Here is a 27,779-nt window from a genome sequence, read left to right on the forward strand (position 1 = left end):
ATGTCAAATACCTTTGCAGCTCGTATTCTTTCGAGGCGAGCCAGAGCCTTTCTGCTCAGTGGGCATATCTAGCCGCTAAAAATAGATCTACTGGAGCACTGTCATTAGCAGAGGGGGAAGTAATAATGAGAACAATATTAATGTTCTCTCAAATCTACTATGAATGAAGTTAATAGAGTCTATATCTGGGTGCAATATATTCACCTGATTCAGGGCTTCTCGTGCTGGTAGGCTGCTCTGTCTCTGGACGTCTCCTCCACCCACCTGTCTCACTCCAGCAGCAGAGGAGGAGCGGCCCAGCCGCCCCACTTCTGTAAGGAGACAAACATTAGACTGGGTGTCTGCTAACGAGAACACTGGGATATACAAAGTTTTCATTTTGGCACAGATCCTTATCCTGTGTTAAGTTGTCAGATGGGTTTAATTACATTATCTTTATGATGAAATTCACTATTTCCAACAGTAAAAAACACATTATTTCTGCAGTGATGTTAATCTGATGATTGCTTATCAATAATTCATTAAAATAAGATCTCAGTTCATTTTTAAACAAAAAGGGTTGACAACATGAGTGACAGTAGTGATGCAATGGACTGAAATGTTTCTGTTTAGTGTTGATGGTTGTCACATTAAAACATTTTTTTGACCTTGATTTGATTCCAGTTTAAAGCAAGCAACACTGGTACCTGTGTTGATCTCATGGCAACAAAAACAGACATCCTAGGCACTCAAAATTGGTTAATTCCTCGATCTTAATCTCCAAAAATTGCAGGAAAACTCTTGCACACTGGTGGAATTGCATAAATGCCTTGGGAATGCTTTGGTATTAAAATACTAGAACCCAAACCCTTTAAAGGGCAGTCATTGAAATACTTAGAAATGAGAAATTTAAGCCCTAGGTTATTATCGGTAGACATCCCAATCCTTTTATCTTTTGATACTTATAAATATTTTTTTCATTGTTATGGTGAAAATCAAGGCCAACAAAGTGACCATATATGGTTCCTTGCCCATTTATGATAAAAAGTCTATGCATATAAAGATGTCAATAATGGAAAATAAACACATATAGAGTCTAATGAGTATATACTAGTAAATCAGAAAGTTATCTAAATACAAAATATTCATTTTACAAGACATGATGAGGCTGTCTTTAGATTCTGACCTCTTTGAGAGGCAAGCATGACTGACTTTAGAGTACTGTATAAGAAATGGTGGTACCACCAATTCTAACTTATAATCCCAACAGGAAACCTATAATAATCACAAATATTGAATAAATAATATGATTTTAGCAGTGATAAGGCTCACAATAAAAAAAAGATTTATGCCATTTAAGTTAAATAAAACTGATACATAGTTTAAAATGGAGTAAAATCACAGCTATTTCATGACTTATACCACTTTTTTTCTTTTGCAATACCACCAGCAAACAAAGAAGATGTCACAAATATTAAATATGTAAACGAATTTAAGCAGAAAAAAAGCTCACATTAAAACTACAAACTGATACACCACATATGTAAATAAAACTGTTGTAAGATCATAAAACTGACATAAAAAATCACCTGTATTTTATTTATACCTTGAAAATAGCTATATATTTGTCAAATTTACCACTTGATTAAACTTAAATTTTTTAAAAACCTGTGGCAACATCTAACTACACTACAGAGTACTATTATCCTACATTAATGAGTTACATGTCAGGAAGATACCCTAAGTATAGTTGCTTGATGAGTTAGCCATATGCTTTAATATAGTCAATATTTTAATAAAGACAATATTTAGGGACCAAAAGGGATTTAAAACTACATTTCTTGAGTTCTGGAAGAAACAGGACGTTTGAGATGCTGTGGACACTGCTGAATGGTCAGATGCTGGGTAGCACTTTCCATGACTTTAACTGACTGGCTGAGAAAAATAATTCTGGTATCACAGAGAGTTGGGGGAAAAGGCAGTGTCCTACAGGTAATATGCCGTACATTGCACAAGTTTTATAATGTGTTATAATGTTTACGATTATACTGGACAATATTGCGATTTGTGATTGCGATTTCGAGTACTTCTTATGACAAAAATAATTGCAGCCTTTTAAGTGGTTATGTAATTGCATAGCCTGACATCCCAACTGTGATAAGTTTGATCCTGCAGCCCCCTATCTTTAACAGTTCTCGGTTCCTATAACTCAATTCAATAATGAAGTATTGGCAAGGTTTGTCCAAAAGTACATTCGAAGCACCACAAATAAGATGGTTTATGAATTTATGATCACGTCTGCTCTTAGCTCTGCCTAAAGAGAAACATCGCACAGACCCTAAGGATAAGCAGCGTCTCTGTTTCTATGGAAAGGCTTTGAGTTTTGATGTAAAGAGTCTGACAAAGGAACAAAAAGCTTCACGTCTTTTTTCACTAAAAGAGGATGTAATGGAGGCGGTGCTGGTGGTTCTGTTATGACTGTCAGGAGAGGGAAGAGGACAGAGCCTTCACTTCTGGAACATTATTAAAGTTGCATTTGATGTCAGACAAGGACAAAAAAGGAGTAAGCTTTCCAAGTTTAAGACAGCGCAGACTCAGCAGTGGAATCTCTCTCTCTGTGCAAATCTACAGCCACAGTTCCTTGCTGTGGTTTGAGGCTTTCACTAAAAGATGAGTGTTTGCTCACCTCCATTTCGACAGGCGGGGAAAGTCTGGCAGGGAAGAGGCAGACCCATTCTGGGGAGCGCTCTGAACCCGGGGCTGCTGTCCACACCGGCCAGGGACTCGGTGTGACCCAGAGCCCTGCTGGTGGCACCACTGAAGTGGACAGGGATGCCTGAGTGTCCTCCTCGGGACCCCATGCCGAGGTCCTCTTTATCCATTCTTAATAGAGCATCTGCGCTGCCGTTCCACGCACGGCCTTCATCCTCTGAGACAGGGGGAGAAGGAACAGGATAAATATTTTAAACTCTTCAAAGGAGAATTTGGAGACATGCCAAAAATATATCATTATGCTCACAAACAAAGTCAGTCTAGTATAAAACTATAGAACTCATATATATCGCCAAGTCACAGACATTCTTTCCATCCATTACTTTTCTTTCTGTGTGTTAAATCCAATCAGAAGTTGGAACTCTAATTCGCTGTTTATGACCACACCGTAATCTGCAAAAGTATTGTCAGTAATACTTTATGAAATGGAAAAAATATTTCATAAAAAACTAGAAATGCCCATGTCTCTGGGAATTGCAGTTTTCAAATGAGGATTTCATTCATTAAGGGAATAAAGACATCCAAGCCTACAAAGTAACACAGCATGACACTATCTAAGGAAGCAAGAACAGTTGAGAAACAAAGTCACTGACATCTACCAGTCTGGAAAGAATTACAAATTTATTTCTAATGCTTTGGGACTGCAGCGAACCATGGTGAAAGCCATTATCCACAAATGGAGAAAACTCAAAACAGTGGCGATCCTTCCCAGGAGTGGCCGGCCTTTCAAATTAACTCCAAGAGTGCATTGATGACTCATTCAGGAGGTCACAAAAGAACCCAGAACAACATCTTAAGACCTGCAGGCCTCACTGGACTCAGTTAAGGTCAGTGTTCATGATTTAACGATAAGAAAGAGACTGGGCAAAAATGGCAAAACCACTGCTGACAAAAAAGGACACAAAGCTCGTCTCACATTTGCCAAAAAAAACCAAAAAAAAACGCCTTGATTATTTTCCAGACTTTTGGGAAAATATTCTGCTGATTGCTCAAACGCACTTGGGTTATGCTGTAGGATAATGATCCATAACACACCAGCAAGTCCACCTCAAAATGGCCTAAAAAGAAACAAAGGTTTTGGAGGGTGCTAGTCAAAGTCTGGACTTAAATCTGATTAAGATGCTGTCACATGACCTTAGACAGGTTCATGCTCAAAACCCCTCCAATGGGGCTGAAATAAAACAATTCTTCAAAGAAGAGTGAGCGAATCATACTGGGCATGATTTCTCTGCCATTATTTCCAAAGGAGTTTGTTGAGCCTGGTTTATAATTTGTGATATGTTTAACATTGATAATGGCCTTTAGCTTTCAGTGTAACTGTGCCCATCTGAGCTATGTGTGTGGGTAATTTTTGGCTGCTTGTCATTGTTTATAGTTATTGGTTTATTGTACCATTGCCTTGGGGTGTGTGTGTTGTGTTCATTCTGGAAATTTGAAAAAAAAAAAAAAAAAAAAAAAATCATAAAAATGTTGGGAAAAACCTTTCAAAGATAGGATTATCCCAAACAACTGCTGACTTACTCTCCGCCTCCCTGCTTCCATGGCTGAAAGACAGTTTCCTCTGCATCGGCCAGTAAGTCCCATCATCCGCGGCTAAGCTAGCACTGCTGTCCCAAGGCATGAAGCCAGCTTTTGACTGAAGTGACCCAGATCCCCCGTTACTCTTGGACGTCCCCTCACCAACGCCAGTCAGACTAGAGGGCTGTTGCAGGGATGGCGTGTGAGAGCTTCCTCTCAGGCTCTCGTAAGCCGGCGGTCTCCGAAAGCCACCGGATGGGTAGGTCCACAGCAGGGGGCTGTCCGAGGAGGGGGGCTTGTACGCCGGGAGGCCATGAGGCGTGTGAGAGCGAAGGTGAGGGCGGGAATGAGGACGCTGGGAGGACGATGAAGGCGTAGGGGTGGAGCTGGTGCCGCTTTGAGAATTCGAAGAGTGAGTGTGCTCGAGCGGGAGAGAGTATGGACCACCATCACGGTCTCTGTCTCTCTCTCTGTCCCTGTCTTTCTCTCTTTCTCTCTCCTTGTCTTTTTCTTTCTCTCTTTCCCTGTCTCTAACCCTTTCCCTGTCCCTGTCCTTTTCCCTATCCTTGTCTCGCTCTCTGTCTCTGTCTTTCTCCCTCTCCCCCTTATCTGACTTCAACAAGAAGCTAACCGACTTGCCCTCCCTGCCCGTACTCGATGTCTGCGTCTGAGCAGTGGCCTGGTTTGACGTCTGTGAGCTGCTCTTGTTCGGGACAGGGGAGTCCCCTCTGTCTGGCTTACGGTAGTGGTGGTAGTGGGAGGGTCGATGGTGAGGGTGGTGGTGGTGATGGGAGTAAGGGGAGGTGGATTTGGAGGAAGGAGGCAGAGGCGTGGAGTGACTCCTTGCTCTCAGACCGGGTGCGGGGCCTAACTGGGCATCTCTGCTGTGTTTATCCTGCTGGCTTGCACTTCCTGAAGAATCCTTGGAGGTGGGGATGTTAGAAGATGAAGTCGAAGAGGAGGTACTGGCTTGAGTCGTCCCACTGGATGTTTGCGTTTTGGCAGAAGATGACGACTTGTTTTGGACGCCGACGCCGCTGGAGGCTGCTGCGGGCTGAGGGAAGGCAAGCAAAGGAGGGCGATGCTGAAGAAGATTGGGGAATGGGGCGGGGATTTTTGTATTAGACTCTGGCTCAGATTTATTCCCTTGCAGCAGGTAGGGAGTCGGAGCTCTGGGGGTGTGCGGACTGGTGGAGAGCACCTGTGGGATGGGGGTCGAAGATGCTGATGAAGGCAAAGGAGACGAATGGGAGATAGAGACCGTGGCTTTGGGTTTGGAGTAGGAAGGAGAGGAAGAGGAAGGGCGAGGCAGAGAGGAGGAGCTGCTGGAGGCGGAAGGGGTGACATGAAAGTGTTTTGAGGATTTCATTTTCTCGTGTTTGGGAGGGAGGTGTCTCTGGGAGTCTCTGTCCTCCTGCAGCGGATATTTCATCTCCTCATAAATGGCCTCGCTCTGATCTGAGTCAGAGTCTGGCGTTGTTGCCACAGGCGTGACAGGGTGGGGGGTGGCTGTCTGGCTGTCTCTGGTGAACACTTGGCCCACCATCTCTATATACACCGGCTCATCGTCCCCGTCTCCAATCTGGATATGGGACTCCGCACCCTGGAAAGGCAGGGATGTGGCGGCACCAGGCACACGTGGAGGGAGAGGGTCGAAGGTAAGCTGGGTGCTTGGACTTCTCTTGGGCTTTAATGGAGGCACCTTCTTCGAGCTCATGTCCCCAGAATCAGACTTCTTCATGGCTGCCGGAAAGAAAAAAAGCAAGTCAAGGCGAGGATTTGTTTTATCAGGAAGATAAACCAAAGACTGATTTAGTTTTACCGTTTTTCTTCTCTGAGTGTTTCCCCTGTGAGTGAGACGAAGAAGATGGCGGCGGTGTCTCTGGGACTCCTCTGCCATCAGCCGATGAAGAGCTGAGGCGAGTGCTGGGGTGGCGTTTGGGTTTGGCTGGGGGGCATCGGCCGCCGTGTTGTGATTGGGTGTCAGAGTAATCTCCATTCTCCAGGCTCGTATCCCCGGCGCCGACAGCGTGGCAGGATTGCGAGCGTGGCGCCATAGCAGAGGCACAAGAGTGAGGTGACAGGTCCTGTGAGGCCGGCATGGTCATGAAACCCATCCGGAAATGGCGCCGGAAAGAAGCCAAGTCTCGAACTTTTCCGACGGTGGCTGAGGGGTCATTTTGGGTCGAGCTGCAGTTTGAGAGAGAAAAAAGATATTAGAGTAATTATAGGGAGGTCCAAAACATTCATGTAGCTCTCTTTATATTGACCTCTCTGCTCGCTCTCTCTTTGGTCTTCAAACATCGCCTCTGCAATAAAGAAATGCCTGCAGGGCTTTTACTATGAAAGGAAAAGCCCAGGAGGATCCTCCATCTTTCATTTTTTCATATAGCTTTCCATCTGAATTCCTCTACATCTACTTCCCCCTCAAACACGTTCAATTAGGAAAATCAATTCCCCTGTCAAAAACAAAGTGCTCTTAGTCTTGCTCACTGTGCTGCTGGAATCCCTTTTTTGCTTTATATCTTCATCCTCAGCCCACATCAGTAGTCTGCTCCCATGATTGCCAAGAGCCTTTAATCTGTTACCATGGGAACAGTTGTGATTTTGGTGTATTTGATAGTTTGTCTTAGAAATCTTTTATGATATGAACTGGCACAGCAAGAAATTAAACTGCCAAAGAGACAAATCTAACAAAATACAGCAGAGGTTTAACAATCAATTACAATAATAAACAGTTTGAGCTGTTTTTCTGTTTGGAATCGTTGTGATAATTCTTGAGAGAGAAGAATATAACATATGATCTTTATATTTTTTTATGATCACATCTTGTTCAGTATGACACCTATTCTATCACTAGTATATTTTTGCACTATATAGTCATGTTTGAAGCTGTACAAAAATACAAAATGATCTGATTGGACACAAAGCGGATATTAGTACTGATAAAGGTTGTTTGCAATCACATGATCCCAGTGCTACAGGAATGTCCGTTGGGGGTCAGGAAGTGCAGGAGGAAAGTAAAGAAAGTTAGTGCTTTACAGCTCTAAATGGACCTGTATACTACAATTATCATCAGAAAAATTCTACCAATATTGAGTATGATCCCTACACTTTACAAAAAAAATTATTTTGATCGATATCACAGTCCTGAAGTGATTCTAGCATTTAGCTAAGAGGCTGGCTGAGCCCCTTCAACATATATAAAATCCTCATGTTGTCACAAACATGCTTTTAATTGAGAAAGGAACGCACTATCTTATGGGGGTAAGAGACTTAGTAAAGGTGTGCCATTTACGAACAAGCCTGTTCAACGAAACAGCTGTTTAATGTGAGCCACTTTAGCTAGCTCCCACTGAGTGCCAGTTTTTTCTGTCCATTTGTATTGTATTTAATCCACATTTTAAAAAGCCAAACTGGTACCGAATTAAGAACCGTTTGAGAGCCAAACAACCAGCTCTACTGAGCTTAGTCGGATGATCTAAAACTCCTAGAAGAGACAGATTTCCTGCCATGAGTGAGACTGGACAGACAACAGCTGAGGAAACACAGGTTAGATGAAAGTTTATTGTGCTAAACGATGGCAAAACTACCGAACTAAACCAGACTACTTTGTGGAAATGGACCATGGTTGTCCAGGCTTTAGAAACAGAGAATTTCTGCCTGCTGCCATTTCTCAGTGAGCTTTCTAAACTGCTTTTTCTCTTCTTTTCTTGCCTGAATATTTCACTGCTTTCAGGACGCAAAAGTAGCCGAGTAGCCACTTTTGGGTCCTGACCCACCAGTTGAGAATCAAGGAGATAAACCGTTTTGTATATCCATGGCATGGAATATATTTCACATCAATGAGGGCAATAGCCCATAGATGGTGTTTGGGAGGGGCAGAACCTTAGGAAGGGCGATTGGACAAACCTTCAGTCATCATCATTACAGGTCAATCAGTGCTTCATAATACATGATGTAGCTGGCAAAAACTACTTAACACAGGCTCAACAGGCAGCCATTGTCATTTAATACACCATTCTTCACTATCATAGGAGCCAATAGATAAATTAAACTCTAGCTCCTTTCTCATTTTCTCTGAAGCTGCAGCTATACTTCACTGATCAACTACAGGCTTACAGCCTCTTCAACTAAACCAGGTCCATAGTTACTACCTCCTTCTCCTTGAATGACATTGATTAGTCCAGTCATTCACTAACTTAGGATAGCTTCTCTTTGTGGGATGTATGTTACGTATAAAATATTACAGGAAGTTAGTCCTAATGAATGCAGAGAGTCTCTAGAAGCATAAGACAAGCAAAGAAGGGAGAGAGCAGTCATATCAGCATGGCTATGTTTCAGCTGTTGGCAGCTTCCGTTCATTTGATATCGTTTAATAACATTTATTTCTTTTTAATTACTTTTAAAGGCCATTATTGATCCCCTTTCATCAAATCTCCTCAAATTAAGCTATCATTTCTAAACTCTGGTCAGTAAACAGCCTAAACCTCTCATACGTGCCAGTTTGAGGTCAAGCCCAGTTCAGGCATCAGTGTCAGTGGTGCATGTTGTTGACATCAAACGGCGGGGTTTGACGCCCTGCTGCGTTCTCTAAAGGCTTATGAAATGCCTTCTGATAAGTCTCAGCTTGCTCCTTCGCTTTGGAGAAAGGTGCTGTGATGATGTGGAGGTTCCTCAGGGGTGTTATGCTGCTTCACCCCACAGCAACACACGCTAAGCCTCTGGCCTTTGAGCTAACTTCGATCGAACAAGGTTGACTCACTTTTCCAGCAGTTCAGGTTAAGGTGGAGCAGGAGCTGAATTTTTTTTGTTTTTAGTAACACAACTGCAATACTGAGCTTAAATAAAATATCAGAGGAGAAGGGAAAAAGTATCCACATTACATCCATTTATTAGAATATCTTGCAAAGAAGCATCCTGGATCATCACCACTCCAGATTTTGTAAAAATGCAATGTTAATGTTTCAGTAAAGAATTTGTTGGATTAAATCAGTGCACATGAGCTTGCCTGTTATTTTTGAAAGACTCATTCCGCCACTACACTTCTACCTTATGAAATAATGTAATCTTTTAAGCTTTGGTCCTTTCTGAAAATATCAATCATTAAAAAATGGAGTCTGAATAATTTAAAACACCTGGTATGGCAAAATATTGAAGCATCAAACATTTGGACAACATTAGAAGGCACAATTGCCACTTAAGGATGGTTTTAAGGATGATTCTGTAAGTATCTGCCCATTTAAATTTGTAAAACACATGTTTCTGTGTGAGAAACACAGCTCCAATGCACAATTACTTTGTGTGTAGGAGATTCATCACAGGACATACTGGCGACATATGACTGTGGGTCATGCTGTGCTTCTTTTAGATCCCTCTGAGGCAGTGAAGCACAGAAGAAGACAATTGGAGCTTACAATTTACAGTCAACACGACAAGCAGCAGCAGCACAGCTAAGGCCGCTCACCAGTGAGAGGGCAAAGCCTCCTGTTTTATTACCACTACATGCAAGGTATTATGGGGATGCATGTATGTCTAGATATGGATTTTTGTGTGTATCCTAATGAGAGTATTTGCATCTGTACGTGGATTTTTGTATCCTTGAATGCCTGTTGAGATGCTCTTGAAAATCCTCACAATCGACATACATACTACAGGGCCAAATATAGCCCAGAACAGAGGCTGAGCAGCTCCTTCAGGTAGCCTCAAGTGTTCTGTCTGTTTGTGTTTTTCTTCCTTCTTGGGGCAGAAGAAGCTCTGAACATCTTCAAAAGCGAGGCCAAAGACTTGGCTCTTCTAAAAGTATCTGCTCGCTTTCTTTGCCTCTCCTTCTCGCTTTACATAGGGTGCTTTAGTGAAAGAAGTCCGCAATAAAATCTGCAGTTGACTTTTGGTGCGTATCCTCATAGGTTTTTGAGAAGAGAAAGTTGTATGTGAAGAACAGAAATAAATGCTAGGAGCCTGTAAAATCACATAAAAGGCTCTAAAATTAAGATGCTGTATTGTTTGTTTGCTGTTTGACAGAATATAAAAAAGCAATCTGTCCTCGCCATGACTCATAATGTAGTTAGAAAATGTCCAGTGCAATATATTCATATTTAAACTGAAAAATATGAATAAATATAAATATGAATGAGGCATATGTGACTGAAAGTTAACAGGCAAAACAATGAGAAAGTGGTGAAAATGATTACAAAGATAAAGGGGAAGAGAAAAACTGTCTTAATCATGTTATTGTACCATATATTGAGTTGTATCGTATCATGTTGTAACGTACAATGTCATATCATATAGTACCATATGATTTCAGAATGTATCATATAGAATATTATCATATCATAGAGTTGCATATTATATTGTATAGATTCAAATAAATAGTTCCTAATGTATCATTTACCAAATAGTAGCATTCCAACCATTCAGCCTCATATTCTATTATATGGTCTTGTTTTGCATGACATTGCATTGCCTCATATTGTTTTAAATCAAAAATTAAATGGTATCCTATTAAACTGAATCACACTGCTCCATCACATACCACATTATATTGTACCACATGATCATGTATCACTGGGTCTTGTATTGCATCATATCCAATTATTGTGTATTGTATCAAACTGTATCATATCATATATCGAGTAGTATCATTTTAAAAGCAGCAGGTTATTTTGTAATCTATGATGATATACCGCAGTGATACTCAACATTTGACTCTTTTGTGACAACTTGTGGCTCTTTTAAGTCTTACTTGGAAAAATAATCCCCCAGAAAACCTTAAAAAAAGGGGAAATTTTGCCATCAGGAATGATCCATTGCAAGTCTCATCGATCAGACCGTTTCTTTCACGGTTAATGTTAATTCAATTGTCAAGCTTTCGTTTTTGTCTGTATATTTCTATCGGATGTGAGCAAGAGAAAGCATGCGAGATATTTTACTGATTCTTGAGAAAAAAGACAAAACATGCTCCAAACTTGACTTAGTATTTTGTTTAACTACAATAATTTGAATTATTTGTGTACCTTGAGGTCTCGAATATCAGTTGTTTGTCAGAACAGATTGTGAATTCAGCTTTTTTTTTTTTCAAATTATGACTTTTTGCCAAACATATCTCAACTTTTGACAAGAAAAAACTCCACCAGACATACTAAAATGTATTTTTTATTTAATTGATTTGAGGTTAATTTCAAGTCTTCAAGATATTTTGTAATAAATGCAGAATTTTTGCTTATTTTTTTCTTCGACCATCTGATGTATCTCATCTCAGAATTGTATGCCTTTTTTAAACTTTATTTTTAACATAAACCATATTTATCTAATCATGTTAAATAAATCAGTGATTATTGCATATAGAATGCCTGATATTTTAACAAATAAGCAGAATAAAATTAACAGAGGATGGTGCATTTTTTCTTAAATGAACAAAAACTATTATCTGACAGAGTTGACAATGGGAGTAAAAAAACAAACAAACAAAAAACGACGAAAGACAAGAAAAATTACGAGAATGAAAGGTGAAACCAAGCTCTCTTCATGCTCTGATTATTATCTTTTATTTAGTACTTATTGGACCATATCATATCATGTCATAAAGAATCATATTATAGGATATCATATCACATCATATCAGTCTGTACCTGTATTTATAGTATGGTATTCTATGGCATGCCAAGTGGCCTTGAAACTTCCCCATAAAGCAGTATAAGAACAAAGTAGAAGAAATGAGACATGAATGTTTCATAGGGGTGAATGTTAGATTTCTTGGCTGTGAGTTTTCACTCCACAAAGTAGCCTTTGTTTTTCAAGCTGCTAAATGATGTCCATGCTCATGAAATAGTCCTTTGAATAAGACAAACTTAGAATGAATGAACATTCTTTCCACTAAATGTTCAACTTTTCTTTGATCCTTGGTTTTCCTCAGTGAAAGACTGTTTTTTTCTGTGTTCTGTTTCAATGGAAATCTGTTTGAGAGGGATGACTGAACCCTGATTATTTTAGGCATTTTGTTAGGCCTTGATACTATCTGACACTGTGAGAATGGCACAATCACAGGCTCCATTATGCTGCTTGCCATGACTTTACAGTTCTCTGGTGATAAGTCTATCAGGAATATTTAATGGAATTTCAAAGCTAACATTGGGAATATAATTATCTACATAACTCAAAGGTTTTCCACAAACACTTTCATGCATTTCAACAGATTTACTAGAAAGAAGTGTGAAAAACGTTTCACCTTTGCCTTGACCGTGAACAAAAAGAGGTCATTATTGCTCCTCTGACAGCACCTTTGCTACATTTATCCCTAGGCAGACTCTTGAATTCACCTTCTCCCGGTCAGAATGGGTGATATTCCCAAAACTTTAAAGGCCTTGGTGATAAAGCTTTAGTTGAAGAAATCCAGTCAGGAAAAATGTGCCCCTGGCAGCTACCGTCCTATTTGTAATTTACATTTTTGGGCCAAAGTTTAAGAGTGGGTAATGTTTAAAGAGCTGAATGAGACTTTCTGTGTATTATCACTGGGATCATCCAGGGTGGTTTAAGGGCATACAGAGCAGTTAAGACATCTTTTGTTGGAGTTTGGGATGGGTTAAGGTTGAGCTGCTGACATTGAGCGAGTATCTGTCCTCATTCTGTTGGACCTCACTGACATATCTGACACATTACACGACACTTTAATTGATCGCCTAAAGTTATGGGTTGTCTCTGCCGTGGTTTCTAATCATCCAGAACAATCAGGAAAAAAATTACCTAAAAAGTGAAACTGAATGGCGGTTTGACTTAAAGCAAAAAAGAAAAGGCTTTGACTACTGATTCCTCCAACAGTTTCACTGTAGGGCTGTTTGCATGTGACACAGTTACTACAGTAACTGATTCAACTGATAACCACCATGAAAACACACATAAAGTGTGAGTCTGTTTATACAGTAACCTTGAAATGTGTTTGAATTATTTTAAATTCACATGCCTTTAGGGACTTTTCTGTTCTGCTTTCTCCACTGAGGATGAAGAAAATACTCAAAATAATTTCTACAGATTGCATGCAATTTCTCAAAACCTCCCTGCCCGTCAGAAAACCAAGAGAGACCCATGCAAATTTAGAAGAAAAAAAAAAGCCATAACATTCTGAAAAAAATTGATTACAAAACATGATTTATTGAAGCAATTTTATACAAATGGAGCTGTTTTACTAAATATCAGTACTACTGTGATGTAGGCACGAGGCAGTTGGCTTAGTGCCAAAGATCATCAAGATTAACTTTATCATCCCATAAAGTTAGAAATTTGTCTTGGGCCCTTTACTCACAGAGCAGCTATAGAAAGATAACACTCAGCATCACATTAAACATAAATCATTGAGCATTAAGTAAATAATTTCAGAATATTCTTAAAACACAAGTAGTTGACTCCTGTTTTCCTCTGTAGTGTCTATGAGCTTATTTTGAATCAAAGTGCTTCATTCCCCTTTATTTCAATGAAACATCACCAAGAAAACATGAAAACATGTCCTGACATAAGCTGCTGTACACCTGCAGCATGTCGGGTACCCACAAAAACATTCAGCTATGGGTAGAAAATATAATTTTAGGACTGCAAAAAGATTAAACTTAATCGCTCTTAATCTCATCGTTTCTGTAGTTAATCGCAAATAATTACACCCTTTTAATCGTATTTTAAAATCTAACTATTTTGTTGTCAGAACTGTTTTAGTGCCATTTTTGTTTTTTTCTAGTGTTAAGGGTAATTGGCTTCATGTATGGATACAGATCAGCTTTTATAGGTAGACTGAAAATTTTGAAATGAACTTGGAAACCATGAACCATGAAAAAGGGAACTTTTATGGATTTTAAAGAAAATAAGTGGACAGTCAAAAGGTAAATGTTTGATAATGCAAGGTTTAGATGACTTTTGACTTCACTGAGCTGTCTGTGAGTTTTCTCTGAAATGTCTGTGTTTTCTTACTGAAATAAGACATCAAGGATCGGTGGTTGACTTAGGCCCCATCCAGACACAGATGAATTCAGGAGTATACGCAAACGTATACGTTTTTTGTTGCATTTCATCCACACGGAAACAACGTTTTGGGAGGCTGTTTGAAACCGGGTCCCAGAGTGAACAAATCTGTAAACGCTTACCGTTTCATCTCCGTGTGGACAGTCAACCGCATCTTTCTTGAAACGATTATGTCATACATAGTGTAGCCCACTTACGCCTCATGCGCTTGTCAAACCAAAACAACAATGGTGGATTACAGGGTTGTGTTCGTGCTGCAGAAGCTACTGATCTTATTATGGCGTTTACAGCAAAATCTGATGCTCTTTTACCAGCACCGAGAACAGCATACACCAGATGTTCTTAAATCCACCGTGGAGAACAACCAGGAGAACGTTTGTGGCAGTTTTCTGTAATCTTCTTCTCTCTTTTGGTGTATTTCCGTGGCAGCGTTACAGGCTTGGCATATATACTACAGCGTTTTCAGTTGTATCCAGTGGTTCTGTGCTTATGTGGACATTTCCTGAAATGATCCCACATTTATCGTTTTCATCTTTGTTTGGACAAGACCTTATTTTATATCACTGTCGCTGCAGGGAGACTATGTTGAAAGAGAAAATAAAGCAGGAATTAATCATGTTTTTTATTTTTTTTATATAGTGTGCTAATTGTCCATCTCTATTAATTGCAAATATCTTGATTAATTTTGAGAGCCCTAATAATTATGTAATTTTACAGGTACAGGTAAAAATAAACAAAATGCGGGCGGATGGCAGGTGAGAACAAAAAGGAGAAAATCATATATGACTTTATGACATATATTGTTTTTACATCTAAACAAGACAATACTGTCAAGATGTAGTTCCTTGAAGCTTTGAGGTAAGTTAAGGCATATTTTTCCTCGGTTTTACCGTTATTATATGGACTTAAGTTTGTGTAGCACTTTTCTAGTCATCTGACTACTCAAAGCACTTTTACAGCTTAGGTCACACCTATTCACACCCTTTCACACCATTCACACACTGATGGCAGAGGTTGCTATGGAGAATTTGTCACCAGTGATAGCCAATACAACTCAAATGCATCCATTCTAGTTTTGTAGTACTCAAGAACGGTCTTGGTGTTGAGACAGGTCTCAAGACCACATTTTGAATGTCTTGGTCTTGGCTTGGATTCGAAAGCATTTTTACCCTGTCTTGTCTCTGTCTCGGACTGGCTGAACACAGAATTTTCCATCAAGACCGGTCAAGACCAGCGCTGATCAGCTATTCTTCAACTTCATTAATGTGATAATAAGGAGAAGCACTGGCTTAAACAACAAACAGCTTCACCTGCAAAAACTCGGACACCAGTCCATCTTATTTCTAGTCAGAAATACCTCTGAACACTAGTGTTAATTTTGGCAGCTATCTTTAATTTTAGTCTTAGTCTTTTAAATACATGTCTTTTAGTTTTAGCCACATTTAAGTCATTTCCATCCTTTTTAGTTTTAGTCTAGTTTAGTTGACGAAAAATCAAAAACATTTTAGTCTAGTTTTAGTCCATATTAAAGTCCTCAAATTTTAATCTTTACTTTTAGTTCAAGCTTTTTTCTCTTGCCTTAATGTGGTAACAAATCATGGTAGTGTGTTCTGTGCACTCTGTCAAACCTGGGGTCCTTTTTACTAATACTAAGTGGCAGAATAGCTACAGATGCATTGTTTTTGACAGACTTACCCACGGTGGAGTAATATCATGGATTTTGAATGTCTGACGAAAACTACATTACATTTTAGTTTAGTTTTAGTCATCCTGATAAAACTAAACTTACTTTTTGTCAGTTTTAGTCATCACAGATCTATTTTTGTTAGTCTTATTCTAGTTTTTGTCATGGGAAAAAAAGGCTGTCGATTAACATTTTTAGTCATAGTTTTAGTGGACGAAATTAACACTGCTGAACACTCACTTTAGGGCTCATTCACCTGACAAATCTAGATAAACATCTCATTTTCAGATATTTAAAAAAAATCCTGACTTATCAGTGGCTTTTGAATACATACAAGGATTCATCTTTTACAAGAAGTTAGCTGAACAAATTTGTTAAGATTTGAAATTTATGCATGTTGTGCTTTGAAAGAGTTGCAGACACCTTGTTTTTATCTGTCAAATTTATTAAAAAGAAAACTAAAATTATAAGAGAGAATGCTCTTTAGCTGTTCAACCTTGTCATGGTTTTTTTAAAAAATTATTTTTATGGTCTTGGTCTTGTCTTGGTCTCAGATAGTGTGGTCTTGAGTACAACACTAATCCATACCCATTTACACCGACAAAATAGTGGAAGCAAACTGGGGTTGTTCATATTTGTCTCTCTTTTATTGAATTGCCGTTCAAATGACATTATATAAAGAGGATTTGGAGGGCTTTATTTGCCCTATATAAATATGATACACACACTCAGACCCATTCACTCTTTGAGAAATGAGAAAACCTCAGCTGGCAGAAAAGTTTTCTTCCCCCACTGGTCACTACTGGGAATAGTCTCTCTGTCTGCATCAGTGCCATAACAGACAGTCTCTATTTTTAAAACCCATACTGAAACTCACCTATTTACCATTCTGTATCTCCACAGCCAGCCCTGCTTTATAAATGTGACTTCTCTCCTGAGGCCCTACTGCTGCCCGTCATCCTGTTTATTCCATCCGTCCTGTCCTCTCCTCCTCCCCCCCATTCTCTCTCGCTCTCTCCTGAACCTGTCTCAGGTCCGTTTGGTTGCCATCTCTTCATCCCAGTGTGGCTTCATCCCTGACCCTCTCCTGTTCACCATCATCACCCGTCATGTCCTGCTTCTCACCTCTGCTGCTCTGGCTCCACTCGGCCCAGCTTTCATCGCTCATCGAGTCCCTCTGTCCCACATGCTGCCCTACACCTCCGCTGGCTTGATGCTGCCATGGCGTTGATCCCTGCTGCCAACACAGGCCGGTCTCCAATTACCGCCGTGAGTCACAAAGCACTGGATGATGCTTCTAAACAAACTCAGTTTTTGTCTTTTAATGCTCCCCCTCAAGTCTGCGGCACGAATGTCTCAGCTGGGAGTTTGAGGAGTTAAAGGTGACTCACTTTTGTCCCCAAATCACACCCTCAGATACTCAACGTCACTCATTCAGGGGCACCCACACACTTTTTGAGAAAACACTGTCACAAGCAGCTGAGATTCAGAGTGTGAGGATTTTATGTTGTTGACAGCTAGAGTACTTCAGTTTGTGCTCTTTATTGTTTGTTTTTAATGCCTGTATGCGTGAATGTCTTTTAGTATACCTTATATAATGCTTTAATGCCTCAAATGACATTAAAATCCCCTAAAAATATATGACCATTGGTTTTATCATTCATTTTATTGACATGAGATGAACTAAATCTCTGTTTTGTCTGATTAGATGACTTCTCACTTATGCTGGAAGATGTTTTATGGGAAGAGGCAGGATGAGAAACACCATCAGAGCCCTGAACAACAAAGAAAACAACTTTTCAGCCCTCCTGAATCTTTCCCTTCAGGCAATTACTGTGAAGTCTGGTGTACAAAAACACTTTTGATACTTTTTTTCAGCTAAAAAGTGAGCAGTGCCATATATAAGCACTGCGAGTACAAGCTGTACAAATGCAAAGACATGCACCATCCTGTCTTCAAGTGGAGCCGCCACCATCAACCATTGCCTGTGATCTGACATGACTGAATATTCGCCCCTGTTCATTGTGTTTGCAAGCTGCTGCTTTGGTGCACAAATTATGCTTGGATACATTGTGACACAGGGTAGTGGAACAACGTTTTAACAGCTTTTCTCCCTCTGAACATCCTAATCCTGCATTTTAAGTAAACTGGTTTGATAAGAGTCAACAAAGTTCTGTTTATTTGATGAATCTGAAATGTATCTTGCCAGATTTTCCTATGATGTGAGGTGTGCTAAGAGACATTTTACCCTCCCCAATCGGCTTGTAAAACAATCAAAGCTGCTCTGATTTGAAATGATACATTTTTAATACTTTTAGTATTTATAATAAGAAATCTTGTGTGGGGAAAAAATGCAGGAACCAAATGACAGCCAATCAGGAAGCATGCTGACTGAAGGAGGAAGCACAACAAACACAGCCATGGCAACGAGGTGCAACTTGTTTATTTGTGGAAACAACATAAGTGTTTTTATGTGTCTTCTAAAACACTTTTATTATTCTTATTTGGTTAATATTAGTTTTGAGTTTTACTTTGAGCCTTATTTCTGCTTAAATTCATTCAGACATTCAGTATGTGTGATATTCTTTGGTTTCCTGATGAATTATAAGAAAAAACAGATGCTATAAATAGTTAAATATATTTGATTTTATTCCGTTTTACAACCGTTAATTATTTTATTTTACTTAAATGGCATAAATTAGTTTTTATTTTCATAGTGACTCTCATCAAAGCTAAAATTCACTAAGTAATTCAACATTTGTGATATTAAAGGTGTCCTACTGGAATTCATTCATTCATGCAACCTTAATTTAATCTCGAAAAATCATTGAGGGTATTCCCTCATTTTCAATGATGTCGAGAGTAAAACCAATGAAATGCATAAAAAAGATACAAAGATATAAACAATACAATAAAAAACAGTTACATTCAAAAGCAGAATAGTTCATTATCATAGTTTTAAACTGACCAATAGGAACAAGTGCTTGCAGTTAAAATGTTCGTGTTCCAAGTGAACGCAGCAGAGAAGCTGAAAGCAATTCTTCCAAATAAAGTTTTGGCCCGTGGAACTTCAAGCATCAGGAAGTTACTGGATCTTGTTGAGTATTGACTATGAGACTGATTTAACAGAGATGTGATAAATGACGGCATTTTACCAAGTAAGGCTTTATAAATGAGTAAGAACCAGTGCCTGTCACGTCTTACAGTCAGGGGTCCCCAGCCCACCTTTTCATATAAAGTGCAATGGTGAGTGGAGTAACCTTCACCAGTAATGAATCTGAGAGCTAAGTGATAAATGGAGTCCAGGGGTTTAAGAGTAGAGGCAGAGGCGTTTCTATAAACAACATCGCCATAATCTAAAACAGATAAAAAGACAGCTTCAATGATACGTTTCCTACTTAGAAATGGGAAGTTAGTTTTGTTCCTGTAGAAAAATCAATTTTTTTGTCTTAACTTGCTGGCCAGGGAGTCAATATGAGATTCAAAGGTGAGTTTTTGATCTAACCAAATACCAAGATATTTATACTCAGATAGATCTTTCAATGCTGTGTCTTGTTAGAGTGGTGATGTGAAAAATATTGTCGTTGATGTCTGTGGCTCTGGAGAATAACATGTATAATTGGGTTTGCTAGGATTGAGAAACAATCTTAAATCAAACAGAGCGTGTCGTAATTGATTGAAATTTTGCTGAAGGGTTTGAATGGCTGAATGTCCAGTATTGGCAAAACAATATGAAATTGTATCATCAGCTTAAAGGTGGGTGTTACAATCTGTTATAGAGGATGTGATATTGTTGATATATATTGTAAATAAGAGAGGACCCAGTATTGAACCTTGTGGTACCCCTTTTGATAGAGGAAAACACACATAACAACAATTACCAAGAACCACACATTGATCTCTCTGTGAAAGACAGTCCTGGGATTAAAAGATAAAATTGGTGGTAGTACCATTCATTATACAGAGCTAGCCTCTATAAAAGGTCAGAATTTAAAGACAACTTCACCAACTCTGATGTCCCTGAGCCTGAACCTTAAACAAATATCTATATTTTAAATATTTTAATGTGTAAGTAATACCCCATTGACTTGATATGTGTTTATTTTTTAATAAATACAATTTTTGTATGCATATATTCAATTTTATTTTTTACTATAATAGGGAAAGTTATCATATACGGTCATTTTGTTTGCCTTGATTTCCACCATAATAATATGAAATATACATAAAAGTGACAAAGCTAAAATGTCATGGGATGTCCACCAATGATACTCTTAGGTTTAAATTTGAATTTCAGTGAGTGTCCTATGCAGGGTTAATAGATCTATTTCATTATTCCAACAAACTATTGTGAAAAAGGCCATTTTTGGTGGAGCAATCAGGTCAGCCAGCTGTCATTACACAGAAAACCACTGAAATGTGGCTGGTGATTAGCATAAGAAAAAAAATTAAGTATAAATCAACCAAAAAGCCAGATTACCCTGTGGTACAGCTCAACCCTGCTGTACCACATGCCATTCTCCATCATCTCATCCCTGGGTCCTATCCTGAACATTTTTATATTTATATACAGTATACACAGATGCTAAAAAATATATTTTAATGCTTCTTGTTTAAAGGCTAACATACTTTTTCCCCAGCAAAAATCATCTAAAATAAATGTTAATTAAAAAAATAAAATAAAATAGCCCATAGCTCAGCTTGAGTGTTGGCACAGCTTTCCTAAACAAGGGCCATGCATGTTTATTGTCATCTACTGTAGGTAATATATTCACTATTGATAAGAACCAATCACAAACCTATCTAAGTCTGATTATGTAATGAGAAAAAAGCACATTACTCCCTTTGGACTTTGTTGGAGTAGTTAAAAAATGGCAAAACGTTAATAGGAGACATATTCATAAACATATTTGATAGTAAATGTTCTTAAATTAGCTCCAATGTTTGCACTACATGAAATCAACTTTCAGCGCCAATTCATCATTTTGTTTATAACAACACAGTAACCAAACCTCATTTTTTCTGTTCTTATCACATCATGTAAGTCAGTGACCCACATTTTCTAACACATTGCAGGGAATTAAAACAAATCATTCCACTAAGGCTTAAAGGTTAGACCCTCTGATGAAAGTTTGTAATGAAAACAAAAAACAGTCACACAGTAATTAAGACAAATGAGACCATATTGCTATATAATTTCCTTTTTCTGCAGCTCTCTTTTGCCCTCTGACATTCAGGCTGATATTATAGCGCTTTATCTCATCTACAGAACATATTAACTTCATTATTAAGCTTTGATATTTGTCCTGAGTGAACCTGTCCGCCTTCCTGAACTGTGCTTGGAAGTCAGATTTGAAAATTAAACTCATCCAGACGGTCTTAGAGGCTTATATCCCGGCTGAAGTGAACCCTAATGTAATCTCATACATGCAGAGCTCCTGTGCGCTCATCCTCTCACCTCTTTTTACTTCCCTCCTGGTCTTTCTGCCTCCAGTCCAAACGGCTCTTACGATACAGCAGGTTCATGTCGCTGCGGGGTCGCTCCTCCTCGCAGCCTATCACAGCGCAGTGTAGCCGCTTGCTCCGCCGCTCTATGTCACGCAGGAAATGCTCGACTGCCACATCCTGGGCAGAGCCAGAGCTCATGGTATAGAAGCAGGGACGTATGTCACAGGCAGCCTCCTCAAAGTCACCTAAACAAGAGGAAACAAGGGGGATGTTTGAGCTCATTAATCATTAAAAAACATGTTGAGCAGCTTCCCAGCCTACTTTTCATCTGACAGCAGTGACAGTGATTGTTTTGAGGTGTGGTGACGCACTATGAAACCCAAATAATCAAACCCAAATTAGTGTCAGAACTTCAGGGTAGTCGGAGCTTATTGTGCTGGGTGTGTCAGAGCGAACAATCCGGCCCATTACTCCGACTGGCAGCCTTCAGAGCACAGACACAGTGATGCATGATGATGCAGGATGCAGTTTTGTTTACCCCCACCTCCAGCGTATCACATGAAAACTATTTATATTTTCATTATCCCGTTATGAATATTTGAGTAAGCATGGTAACTCAGCTGCACAGCGTCTCTGGCTGCGGGCCCTGGGATGGCCTAGCTAAGCCTGTCTGCTGGCCAGACAGTAATGTGGTTTGTCATATGTAGCGCATGCACAGCTTCCTACTCACGCTCACCCCATGAGAAGTCAGGCTTGTTGTGGGGCAGATATCTGAGAGTCCAACTGTGTGTTCATGCTGGAGAATGTGTATGTGCAGCGCAATTGGCTAAGAAAAGCGCAGCTGTCAGCTGATGCACGTTTCCAGTGTTTTTCCATCAGATAGAAACAGTTTGGAGCTTTTTTATTGGTGCACACTGGGGCATTAGCAATGGTGCTTTTGGCAAGTTTACTTTGTTTAAGAAAAACTGATTGTGTCACTTTAAATTAAATATTCAAGCTAGAGCTTCATAGTTTGTGTTTGCAACATGTTTGATAAGATATTGTAATAGACAGAGATAAATATAGAGAGGAGATTGTGATGTTGTAAAGGGGTTAAAATATAGGAAAACAGTGACATGGAATAAGGACTGTGTTTAAATGTGCTTAAATACAGTCAAAGAAATACATTGAATCAAAATATGTTAATTACTGTTTATAAAAGTTTGAAACTCCTGGGCTTTCACTTTTACTTTTATCCTTCTTTCATTTTAAAAGACTGAAACTTTTTTTGTTATATTTATTTGGTTTTAATTCAAATTCTGTTTGAATAAATGTATTTTCTTTACACCAATGTGAATACAGGTGCATAATATTTGATATCTGATATGCTGATGTTTCCCAACTCACTTTAGCTAGATTGCACTAGCATCAGGACCACCACCTCCTTGAAGACAAATCATGACTCATATTACTTAGACTTTAATCCTAACCAAATTTTTTGTAATGGGAAATAGGGCAGTTTGAACTTGAGATGGAACAACAGACACATCAACTACAGGAGATATTATAAAGTTAAAGCATTTAGGAACAACAGCAACTCAGCCATTAAGCCGATGAATGGGTAAAATCACAGCATCAGGTCATTGGCGGCTAAGGTGCATGGTGTATAAAAGTCGCTAGCACTCTGCTGATTCCATAATGAAGCATTCTAAACTTCCACTAGCGTTAATGAAAGCACAAAAACTGTTCAGCAGGAGCTTCATAGGACTGGTTTTCATGGCCAGGCAGCTGCATGCAAGCCTCACACACGAAGTCCAGTTTCAAGCGTTGGGTGGAGTGGTGTAATACACACTGACACTGGACTGTGGAGCAGTGGAAACATGTTCTGTGGAGTGACCAATCACACTTCTCTGTTTGGCAGTCAGATAGGCAAGTCTGGGTTTGGAGGATGCTGAGAGAGCACTCCCTCTCTGACTACTGTGCCATCTGTCAAGTTTGGTGGAGGAGGGGAAAATGGTGTGTGGCTGTTTTTCAGAGTTTGGGCTGGACCCCTTATCTCAAATGAAGGGCAATCTTAATGCTTCAGGATACAGAGGCATTTTGGACAATGCTATGCTTCCAACTTTGTGGCAACAATTTGGTGAAGGCTCTTTATATTCCAACATGACTGTACCCCAGTGAATAAAGCAAGGGCTATAAAGACATGGTTTGATGGGCATAGTGAGGAAGAACTTGACTGGCCCACACAGAGCGCTGACCTCAACCCCATCGAAGACCTTCTTCCAAGAAGAATGGAGACTGTTACAGTGGCAAAACTCCTCCCTAGCAGCATTAATGTCTCTGACGATACGTATATGCTCTTAAACTGGCAAACCAGAGGCCTACTTGAATATTTAATAAAGGGTTGACAGTTGATTGAGCACAAGTGGAACCGTGACACCGGTTCTATACATCAGACAAAAAAAAAAAAAAAATGATGAAAGGTGACATGAGTTAAAACTTTTGACTGTGTTTTGCTGCTTCTGAGACTTATAATAATAACATGTAATCGAGTATTTATGATCATTTAAAAGATTTGACATTGATGATTAAAGTTTTTTAAATACTAAGCTAAGCAAAAAATATATACATATATTTAGATAAGCCTCCTTATAAATATGTTTAATTTTTCCTGTTTGTTCGCCACTAGGCTAAATATTGCACTCTGTACCTTTAATATCCATTTCAGATCCATAAATCCAATTACCAAAAGATACAGGGACTGGATCTTCTACTCTAACTGGACCCCAGAACCCCTAAATTAAACTGTCACACCTATGTTTTTATGCTTCTGATGCCCAAGCCCTCCTCTCGTGATTTTTCATGGTATAGCAACTTTTGCTCTGTATCTTTAAGCTCCATGAAAATGTGAAGAAATATTAATGATAATACAACCATATCTGAAAGTGTATTGGATGCAGAGCATTAATGAACCTTAACACAAGAGAAAACACAACACTGAAAATATTCCACATTAAAATATGTCTTCTGAAAACTTAAAGAAACCTACTTTGGCATTTACAGCATGTTACATTAAGCTGAATATGAATTCAGTTTAATGAGCTCTGAAATATGCTTTTATACAACATGCATGCTGCATAAAATATACATGAAATTTACTGTATCCAGCAGTGTAATAGCTATCTTCAAATTCTTCATATAATCTGAACCATTTAAATCACATTTGCCCCCAACTGCACAGCAACAACCTCTCAACCCGACACAACATGAGGACAAAAATCCACAGTGGGAGCATCACGATGTGTCACCTGGGCCAGGCGGCGTGTTGAGCAGTGTAGCAGTGTGTGATTCTTTTGTCGTAGCCCAGTGTGTCATTCAACGTGTCAGCGTGTAACGTGCTATTCTTGTATCTCACGGCCCTGACCACAACCTCGACCGCTGCTGCTGCTGCTGCCGTGCTTGCTGACTCAATGATAATTGGGTTACGGCGCTGCGACTGTAGGTTGGCCTTCTGTTAACTGGAGCTTTGATTTGAGTTTCGAGGATCTGACAGCTGAGCCGGCCGCCCCGCAATTGCTTCATTACATACTGTGGGTTGGTGTGCAATTAACTGAGCTGAGAGCTAACTGGGAGATCTTTGTTGTTCATCTACAGGAAGGTTTGTCCAGTCAAAGTGGGCTACAAACATTTACCCATACAGTATTGCTTGATTAATCCTCTTTATAAATTCAGAGTGTTTAGCGAGTTGTTTCAGGAGCATCTGCAGGGTCAGGAGTTGCTTGGATTCCTCTTGTCAGAACCAGGAGGCAGATGGAGCCATGATTCATGTTGCTGGATCTGCATGCAACACTGCAGATCACTACTCACTCATGCACATAAGCAAACAGATCACACACACACTTAAATCCATACATGCAAAGCTCACACACACGACATGCCAAGCAGTGATTCCAAACGCTCAGCTGCTGATTTATTCTGATGGCAAGGAATTTAGATCATCATCAGTTGAGAATTTAGAATTGCAAAACATGTACAATCATCTGTGGGGTTAAAGAGGCCAAACCGTGAATTATTATGCAGCTGAATAATTTGCTTTGACTGTATATTTAAGATATCTTCCATCTTAAATCCTCTTTTAGAGCTCGCTTCTGGAACGCTGTGTGCTGCAGAAACCCTCTGCCACTCAGCCTTCACCTCATCAAGAGGTCCTGTGGTGGTGCTGCTCCTCGCTGTGAGAGAGGCAGGAGCTCTGCAGAGAGGAGCGACACATCACGGCTCTGGACTGGCCTGAACACAGGAGCAATATTTATATGAAACTTACAATGTACATTTGAAAATTTTGGGCTTAACTATGCATGAGTGTCATTGCATTTAGCTATACAAAGGTTGTAAATTAATGTTTGTGGGCTTATATTCTGTGACATTTGGCAAATTTTTTCTTAGTTGTGTGTTAAATGCTCCTAGGCAATTTTTGAACCATTTTGTCTCGCCTGGACTTACTGTCTTAAAAAGCGTATAAAACATCAATCCTGTGGTCACAGTCAGGTTCAAAACATCATTTTTTTAGGACAACCTGAGCTTTAAGAATATCTGTGCTGCAAATGGAAATTAAAATGTAAAGATTTTCATTTGTGCATACAGTAAACAATAATGACAGAGACCTCATTTTTTGCACAAACCTGTTTTAGCATCTCTAGGGGACCATAAAGTAAAAAAAAAGATTCTGTGACAAAAAGTGTTCAAAATATTTACATATTTGCAAAAGAGGCCCTGCAGTTCTTTGTGTTAGCTGTTAGCTTAGTGTCGTTAATCAAAGCAGTGACACAGAGGGCCACATCACGGGCTCTCTGTCTCTCTTTTCCTCTATTATGAGCTACTGAGACCATCACCCCCAGGATGACATGCGCGGTTTGACAAAGTATGACGTGATGAACGAACAGCCTGCCATTGGTTGTCACAGCCCAGTCAAGACGGACAAAATAGCATATAGCATTAGCCGCTAGCAGCAGAAACAATTAAAAAATTGATGTTAAAAACCAATAAAAAAGCGTTCAATATTGGAGTTACTGGCGTGGATTCAATCTTTAAAGTCACCCAAGTCCCAGCCTTGCTATAAAAACTACCATAAGGGCTACGAAGGCATGGATAGCATCATTAGAACAGCAAATTGAAGGGCTTCCAGAGTGAAAACAGTAAGTAACTACAATTTATGCCTGAAAAGTTATTTCACTTTTCGTAAACTGTGTCTCTTTTTGTACAATCTCAGTCTCAGAGGGTTAAAGCTTTTTTTTGTTGTTCTTTGTATAGATAATGTTCTTTAAACACACATGCATGGTCTTGCCTTGCCTTGTCCACAAAACCAAAATCAGATATCAACAGATACCAACCTGCTTTCGTATTGAGAGAAAATAATCTGGTTTATTGCCATAGATTTTAACATGTACAAGGAAATTGTTTTGGTGCAAAACAAAAACACAGAAGTTAGGTTGCGTACCTGTGCAAAGTTGATACTTTCTAAATGGTGCTGGTGCCTAAATAGTGTATGAATTTATACTTTTAATTGAAAAAGTATGGTCAAAGTGGGTAGGTGACTTAAAGCTGTCTCGGTGAGAAATATCTTAAAAAGACACTAAAAGAACACAGGATAAGAAAAGGAAACAGATGTTACCTTGTTATGTTAGACGCTAAACGGGAATGGTGCCACAGACAAACAATATTGTAAATAGGTCAGTTAGTGTGACTGTGTCCTTGGTAGGAAAGCACAGGCACAGACATAGCTCCCATAACCTATTTTTATTTCTTTCATTTTGAATGGCAGAGGGTCACACTGGGGCGAAAGGGTACCGAAATGAAGCACCTGAATCTGTGCTGTATTCAGTCTAGCAGTGATAAAGGAGCTAAGGAGGTACCAACATAGTACCAGATTTGAGCTCATACCTAAACAGAGGGACTGTTCTGATACCAAACCTTTGTATTTGTCCTCGTAAAAAACTGCAGATACCATATTCTATATCCTTTAACAGCATCATGCTAGCCTCCCTTTATGTGGATAAGTAGACAAAGTTGATGCCATGTCTGCAATTTGGTGATATTTTAGCACAATAGGGGATGGCAATAGTATAGCAGACTCCAAACTATGCACTCCTTAACTGTCTAGAGGAGAGGTAAGGAACATCTAATGAAAATAAAACAAAATTTCTAAACAGAGCAGCAATGAAGGAGTTGTGGAGAGCTGTGCAAGACAGCAACCTCTAGTCGATTGATTTTTAAATGCCCATCCAATGTAACGGACACTCGTATGTGGACAGTGGCATTTGTATTATTTAATTTACAAGCATCTGTTTTCATACCTTAAAAGGTAATGAGCAAATATTTCAGGGTATTTGGGTAT

At 39.3% G+C, this 27,779-nt stretch overlaps 1 protein-coding gene across 1 annotated transcript in view; it reads right to left on the minus strand.

Annotated features, from left to right (window-relative positions):
* LOC121519050 (neuronal tyrosine-phosphorylated phosphoinositide-3-kinase adapter 1) overlaps positions 1 to 27,779 on the minus strand; it is a 61,790-nt gene that overhangs the window by 2,779 nt on the left and 31,232 nt on the right. The window contains exons 2-6 of the mRNA XM_041801828.1: positions 21,420 to 21,654; positions 6,092 to 6,459; positions 4,273 to 6,012; positions 2,666 to 2,908; positions 205 to 311 (exon numbers count right to left, since the gene is read on the minus strand). Coding sequence (XP_041657762.1) covers positions 205 to 311; positions 2,666 to 2,908; positions 4,273 to 6,012; positions 6,092 to 6,459; positions 21,420 to 21,607 — 2,646 coding nt within the window. The 5' untranslated portion in view covers positions 21,608 to 21,654. The remainder of the gene's footprint in view (positions 1 to 204; positions 312 to 2,665; positions 2,909 to 4,272; positions 6,013 to 6,091; positions 6,460 to 21,419; positions 21,655 to 27,779) is intronic.

Source organism: Cheilinus undulatus, linkage group 12 (assembly GCF_018320785.1).
Source record: "Cheilinus undulatus linkage group 12, ASM1832078v1, whole genome shotgun sequence".
Lineage (NCBI taxonomy): Eukaryota > Metazoa > Chordata > Actinopteri > Labriformes > Labridae > Cheilinus > Cheilinus undulatus.